A 7,557-nucleotide genomic window follows, 5' to 3' on the forward strand; every position below is an offset into this window, starting at 1 on the left:
AGGGATAAGTGTGGATTCTCATTTAAGACTATGGCCCACTTTACCTTATTTTGTCCAATCAGCGCTTCAAGCTGGATTCTCACTCATTGATATGTTTTTAGAAATAGCTCAGTGATATTTTTATTTTAAAAACGTAGTTGGGTTATAGTTGTAAATAAATCGAGTAGTTTCACGAGTTTTTCGAATTGATTGGATAAATATTTTTTTTAATATTTGAATTTATAGAATTCGAGCTGAATTCGATCATGTTTGAATTTTTTTTAGTCGAACTCAAGCTAAAATTACTTTGTTCGATTGTTCGTGAGCAACTCACGAACCATAATATTTTATTAATATAATATGATTATATATTAAATATATATATTTCTAGCTTTTCGGGCTTTTCAAGCTTTCAAACCTTTCATTCTCGAAATTTAATGTCCAGAAAATAATTTGAATAACTTGCGAATATGTTCGAACATTTCGAACCGAACTCGAGCTTGACTATCACTTCAAGCCGAACTCGAGTAAAAAAATTTAAAATATTCGAGTTTCGAATCGAGCTCGAAAAAATTTAATTCGAGCCGAACTCAAGTATTAAATTTTTATTAAGATTTGATTCAATTCGAGTTTAGATTATTTATTATTTTATTTTTACATTATAAATAATAATAAAAAAAAAGATTATGCATGATTGATCGGGTTGTGAGAGGGAAAAAAAAAAGAAACGCTTAATATATACATAATAAAATGTTATATATTTACATAAATGAAATGAAATATACATTATGCAATAATATTCTATTCTAATCAGCTCTCGACTATGTTGGAGGTGTGAACGAGTCGAATGGAGACCTTAAAACATAAAATCTCTTAAATATAAAATATTATCTTTTAAAATCCCAAACTATTAAAATCAATCATAAAGCCCTGAGATAACATGACTTGTTATGTTCATTTTCTTCCTACAAATTGTATACACTCATAAAAAAATACGCGTGTATAAAATTTAAATAAATTATTTCATTGACTGATTAGAAATTCTTCGGACTTCACGTGAAATTGCTGCAAAATATTGAAGTATTGAACAAAAAAACAAAATTGAGGTACATCGACATAATTATTGAACGCAAAACAACAACAAAAATTGAACAATTGAGTATTCTTGCTTGCAAAACATGGAAAAGGAGATGTGACGTATGAGTTGGACGAGTATCCGTGCTTCGTCTCCACGTGAGCATAATACGTGCTTCGTAAGCACGGATTTTTGTCCACGTGGAGCATTATCCGTAAGCATAATGCTCACGTGAAACTAGTATCCGTGCTTCATAAGTACGGATTAAAGTATTTGTGCAAATCTTTTTTTTTTGAATTATTTTTAAAATACATAGTTATTTTTAAATTATTTATTAAAATAGTTGTAAATAAATCAAGTACTTTCATGAGTTTTTTGAACTGATTGGTTAATTCTTTTTTTATATATTTAGACTTATCGAATTCGAGCTGAACTCAAAAATATTTGAACTTTTTTTAGCCGAACTCAAGCTAAAATTACTTTGTTCGATAGTTCTTGAACAGCTCGCGAACTTTAATATTTTATTAATATAACATGATTATATATCAAATATATATGTTTCGAGCTTTTCGGGCTTTTCAAGCTTTCAAACCTTTTATTCTCGAAATTTTATGTCTCGAAAATAGTTTGACCAACTTGCGAATATGTTCGAACATTTCGAACCGAATTCGAGCTTGACTATCATTTCAAGCCGAACTCGAGTAAAAAAATTTAAAATATTCGAGTTTCGAATCGAGATCGAACTCAAATATATTTAATTCGAGCCGAACTCAAGTCTTAAATTTTTATTAATATTCGACTCGATTCAATTCGAGTTTAGATCATTTTATTATTTTATGTTTACATTATAAATAACAAAAGAAGAAGATTATGGATGATTGATCGGGTTGTGAGGGGGCAAAAAAAAAAAAAAAAAAGAAACGTCTTAATATATACATATAAATATATAAAATTAAAATTATATAAATGAAATGAGATATAAATTATGCAATAATATTCTATTCTAATCTGTTCTCGTCTATGTTGGAGGTGTGAACGAGTCGAATGGATACCTTAAAAACGTAAAATCTCTTATATAAAATATTATCATTTGAAATCCTTAACTATTAAAATCAATCATAAAACCCTGAGATAACATGCCTTGTTATGTTCATTTTCTTCCTACAAATTGTATACACTCATAAAAAAAAAAAAAGATCAATTCCTATGTTTTTTTTAGGACAAATTTGTGTGGTGGAGGCGGGGGAATTTTTTGTTTTACTTGGGTTTAGAACCCAAGCAGACCAATGAACTTGGTGTCACTCGGCTTTACGCGGCCCAAAGAGTTATACTTTGTCAACACAAATTGATAGTATGTCTCACAAACTGAACTCAACAAAGATCGGATCAAATGTTATATTAGGATTTTTTTTTTTTTTTTTTTAACTGGGTTCGATGGTTCGGTTTGACCGTGAACCCATCACAGGTTCGATTGAGACCAATCTTATTAATCGTTTTATCGATTAAAATGGTCAAATTAGTCATATATCGGTCGGACCGATCATGAATCGGTGAACTGATTTAAAATTGAATTGACCGATTCAATATTTTTTAATTTTTTTATAAAATTATTATTTCTTATGTTCTTTTAAAAAATTAAATTTTTTATCTTTAAAATCCGAAATTTTATTTTTTGATTATATATATGAACAATATTATTTTAGTAATATTAAAGTTTAATTTTTTTTTTTTTTGGTTTAAAAATATAGATAGAATTTTATTGGATTACATGTATGTCATTTAGATTTTAAACTAGGATAAATATACATTTTTAATATTTGTATGTCTCAAGAACAATTGATGAATTTAAGATATTCAACATTATCTAAATTCAGATGATCTTATTTTTGTTTTTGTCTCGTGTTATAAATAATTTAGCTTTATGTCATGTCAATAGTGGAAGAATAATAAATCCTTTATACGTACTAAAATATTATGTCAAGCCTACTTTAGGTAATAATGTTAATTTTAGTACTACATAAGAAAACATACTCTCTTGTAATAAAGACGCAACATTTTCACACGTAAATCGTAATAAAAGTTTTCTATCCTCTTTCGAAGTTTGGTATTCTATGAGAGTTCTCAATAATTCTAATTATGTAAGTATTGAATTATGAATTATGAATTAGATTATATTTGAAATCTTCCATTTGATTATATCATGTCAAATGAAGTTAATTATTTAAGTAATGTATACAGTACAATGTGACGAAGACCTCACTGCATCAAACATCTACAAACTTTCATGAATTCCCCGTGAAATTATCCCTACTCTTTCAAAACACTGAAAAACAAAAGAGCCTTAACAGGGGCGTAAATCTCTTTCTCGGGAAATAAACAAGTTCGATCCCTCGACTAAATGCTTGGATCTGTTGCTGCGGTTGTAAAGACTATACAATATTTTTCTGAATATGAAGAAAAATATATCTTATAGGGCACCTTTGCGAGTACATCTCATGGAGGACTCGAGAGTTTTTTTGTGACATTTTCATGCATGTCGCAAGCCCATGAAGTAGTCAAAGTCGTGATGTTGGACGCCAAGTTGCTTTAGCCACGAGTCTGCCGCGCTCAAAAGTGATCCCAACTTTTCTTTGTCCTGAGCATTTTTCTCCGATAGCCACACATGGCCTTGCATCTTGTAAGTAGCCAAACCAAACGGAGGGAGGGAGATGACAGCCCCTTCATCAGTTTCTTTATCAACAGTTTCAACCTCGTCTTCAAAATCCATATCTATCCATCATAATTCGGAATGATTTTATAAGTTTCATACAATAGTGAGACGAGCGTCATGGACAACTATCATGAATGTATTCATCAATAATTCTGTACCTTGAAAGGAGGAAGAAAGGGTGTGATATGTGAGAAAGCACGCTTGCAAGTCTTTAAAAGTTCTTCCGGTGGTAGGGATGTGATAAATTGGGTACCTGGATTATCACTTGGATAAGGTCATTTTCCAGAGAAGAAAAAAGCATCCATAAAGGGTTGAAAATATAGGAAAGGATGTGGGAGAGGCGAACCACGCTACTGCCATCCAACTAGCTGGTGACAGATCTACACTTCTCAACGACATTAATCCAGGATAACGTTGAGCTAAGACGCTTACCTGTTTAAAAATCAAACTTTTAAACCGCACTGATATTATATGGATAGCACAAGGAGTGAAACCAATCGAAAAGGACTAAATTTAATGTTTAACAAATTCAAGAATTTGTGTTAGCCTCATGAGAAAAATCAGGTCGTTAATATATTCGATCGCTTAAAAGTTGCGTATGATATTTTATTTGACGCCTGCTATGAACGGATTTTTAATTCATTCCATCATATCCATAAGAACTTGCTTTTCGAATCATTCTTAGAAGTAAACTATCACAAACAAAAGAGACATAATTTTCTCGGTACCTAAGAGTAAAAGTCTTGAAAAGCACAGGTGGAATGGGGGAAGGGATTGATTACCTTGTCCATGAGAGGAACTCTTCCGTATGGGGACGATTTCTCAAAATACTGAAAGTAAAGACTACCCAATTTTTCATTTGGACGCCAGAAGTTATCACGCTCGAATGGTGCTTCATCAGACGAGCATCCATCCCATCTCGACAACTTCTCACTCTCGCTCTCATCACTGAACGAATCATTAAAAGAATCCCTAGTCTCACTCGTCGAGTCCGTCTCTTCCCTATCCCTAACAAGCATCATAAGCATTCCTCATTCAATTTACCAACGATGAAAAACACCATGAACTCCTATATTTCCACCCTGTCTGACTTAACAAAATTACTTATCAAAGAAAGAAAGTGTCGAAAGTACGCGAATAAAACAATCAAACCAGACACTAGATGAGCATGAATCACGCATTCAATTCACAAATTAAATTTCCAACAAGAGAATCTGCTTACTTTAGACAGGTAATCAATGAAGAGGTGGTGAAAATTTGGATAGCAGAGAGATAAGGCACAAAATATTGATCTAAATTCTTGGCATCGTCAGCAGTAACTGGGACTCCAGCCCCATAGGCACTCCATTCATCAAAAACATTCCAAAGATCACCCAACATAAAAGATTCAACCTTCTCCCTTTCCAAAGGATGCCATACCCTATTAAGCTTCTTCATATCACTCTGCTCAAAGACATACATTTTGAATATATAAAAACAAAAACAAAACAAAAAAAAATCAAGATTATGATTTAAATCAGTATAAAAAATAGGTAGGAAGAGCAGACCTTGTACAAAACATGAGATGGGACCGTGGGTGTTGTGCTATCCAAGAAAGATCCCAGGTTTGTTTGCACTGAAGCCTTGTCGAAATCCAACATGATTTCAATGTAAAAAGAGAGAGAATTTGGTCTAATTCTCTCCCCCAAAGCCTTTGAATACAGCAGAGGAGAGGCAGCAAAAGAGATGAAGAATTTAGAAAAAAATATTGAGGGAAAAGGGAATGAGAAATTGATGGGATTTCTTGCTTCTTTTTTTTTTTTTTTTGTTTGTATGGAGGGAAGAAAACTAGCCCAAAAAAAAAAGTACTAAAAAACAAAATTTGTGACCAAAAAATTTTCTACCCTTCGATTTTATGAACAAACTAGTTTCCAAAAATAAGAAACTATATCAATTGCTTCTTTCTTGGAATATAGATGAAGTTAACATATATATCCGAAAAAAGACAAAGAAAATCGGATTCGAGTCTCTGTGAAACTTGGACTCGGGCAAGATTCTCTCTTCCTCGTCAAAACCCAGAATTGTTTTCAAGGAAAACCCGAAATTCATTCTTCAAAGAAACACCCTCACCCATCCATATAATCGAAATCGAAATCAAAACCCAGCCCATAATCCCAAATCTACTCAAAAATTCAAGATTTTTTTTTTAATTTAAAAAAAAAGACTCCTTCTTTTGCCAAAAGAAATGCATGAAAATGGAGAGACGTTTGAATCACCAATTGGGACCAAAGCAAGCGTTCTGTGAGCCAAGAAACCGAAAACAAAACGATTAATTTTTTATTTCAATTATAATTTTCTGAACAGAAAGTTATGGCTTCAGATTAAAACAAGGGATTAAGGTACAGAAATTTAGGCAATTAACTGGAAAAATAAGGTCCCAAAAGCGTGCGGGGGGAAGAATGTTAGACTCTGGAGCTTCCAAAATCCTCGACAACGTTAAAACACAAAGTGAAGAGCTCTGTTAATTTATGGGACAGAGAAACATGTTTTAGAATCCGTTTTAAATTTCCCACCATTGAAAGATAAGTTTCATTTATGTATTTCTTGAATTAATTTTAATTAATACTAGTTACTTTGCACGCACACGTGTTTACTGTTTTTTTTATGATTATCGATGGACTAAAATGAAATATGACAAATTATGGAATGACTAAATTGATATTTGAAGTGTTGAAATAAATAAAAATAAAAATAAAAGTGTGTGTTGAAATTAAAAAAAAAACAAAAGTGTAATATTAATATCATATAAGGGTAAAGTTGGAAGAAAAAGTTGGTGTCTCCTAGATGGTTAATATTATAGTCTCACACTTAATAAAATAGAATAGATACATGATATTTATATTTCTTTAAAATAAAAATGAAATGGATGGGCTAGAAAAGTTTTAATTTTTGATTCGGTCAAATAAAGAACAAATTTTTTTGCCTAATCCAGGACAATATCATCACTTAATTATTCAAGATTACAACTATTAATAGTTAATTGATTGTGATTAATGAAGAAATCAATGGGTGAGATTGTTTATTAGAAAAGCTGATATTCAGTGGGATTATAATATTTTTTAAAAAAAATATGTTGACGGGATTATATGTGGAATAAACACTGATACAAGATAATATCAAAAACTGTGGATTAATGAATGGTTATCTAGATTGTTTTTGTTTGATCAACATAAATGTCAAATTTTGTGGTCAAAATCTTTAATTTTGAAAATGGTGGCTATTATGTGTAAATCTACTCACAATGAATTGATATATACGTATCTATCACCTATATTTATATGAGCATCGGTTATACGACACTCACTATTAAATATAATAAAATATATCAAAATTTACACGTAAATATATAACTGACATCTGGTCGATGTTTATATAATATATATTGGTATTCCCTCATAATTACCCCACTCAGACATCATTCACATCCCTGTAAAAGGATTCCAATTTTCAAAAAATATGTATGATTTTTCATATTGGATGAATGTTTCAAGCTGATACCGCTTTTGTAGTGATGTCTCTTATATCTCGGTTTTGTGACAGTGGGGTTTGTCTATTTACAGAGAAACTCTTTCAAAATTTTATTAAAATCAATTCTAAAAAGTAGTATATAATATTATACTTATAACGTTAACATATATATAATGTACAAGTGGCTATATCTAGTAACGTAGTTACAATTTTTGTTTAATTTCAGACATGATATCGAATATGTCAGTATTTTTCGATATCACTTTTACACTTCAACGAAAATCTA

At 31.1% G+C, this 7,557-nt stretch overlaps 1 protein-coding gene across 2 annotated transcripts; it reads right to left on the bottom strand.

Moving 5' to 3' along the window:
• Positions 1-3,455: 3,455 nt before the first annotated feature.
• LOC142549087 (uncharacterized) lies at positions 3,456-6,284 on the bottom strand. Of its 2 annotated transcripts, XM_075657847.1 has the most exons (7): positions 6,166-6,239; positions 5,312-6,042; positions 4,987-5,207; positions 4,547-4,772; positions 4,111-4,196; positions 3,923-4,017; positions 3,456-3,823 (listed from the first exon to the last, which is right to left on the bottom strand). In XM_075657847.1, the coding sequence occupies exons 2-7, from the start codon at positions 5,402-5,404 to the stop codon at positions 3,582-3,584; spliced, it is 963 nt and encodes a 320-aa protein (XP_075513962.1). In that variant the 5' UTR covers positions 5,405-6,042; positions 6,166-6,239; the 3' UTR covers positions 3,456-3,581. The 2 variants fall into 2 exon arrangements, with proteins under 2 accessions (XP_075513962.1, XP_075513961.1); XM_075657846.1 differs by having other exon boundaries at positions 5,312-6,284.
• Between the last annotated feature and the right edge of the window lie 1,273 nt (positions 6,285-7,557).

Source organism: Primulina tabacum, chromosome 6 (assembly GCF_025594145.1).
Source record: "Primulina tabacum isolate GXHZ01 chromosome 6, ASM2559414v2, whole genome shotgun sequence".
In the NCBI taxonomy this organism is placed as follows: Eukaryota; Viridiplantae; Streptophyta; class Magnoliopsida; order Lamiales; family Gesneriaceae; genus Primulina; species Primulina tabacum.

Coding starts and splice junctions, on each gene's coding strand:
- LOC142549087 (XM_075657846.1), bottom strand. CDS start 5,404: ATGTTGGATTTCGACAAGGCTTCAGTGCAAACAAACCTGGGATCTTTC. Junction 4,197..4,546: donor GAGTTCCTCTCATGGACAAG/GTAATCAATCCC, acceptor ATTTTTAAACAG/GTAAGCGTCTTAGCTCAACG. Junction 4,018..4,110: donor AGTTGGATGGCAGTAGCGTG/GTTCGCCTCTCC, acceptor GTGATAATCCAG/GTACCCAATTTATCACATCC.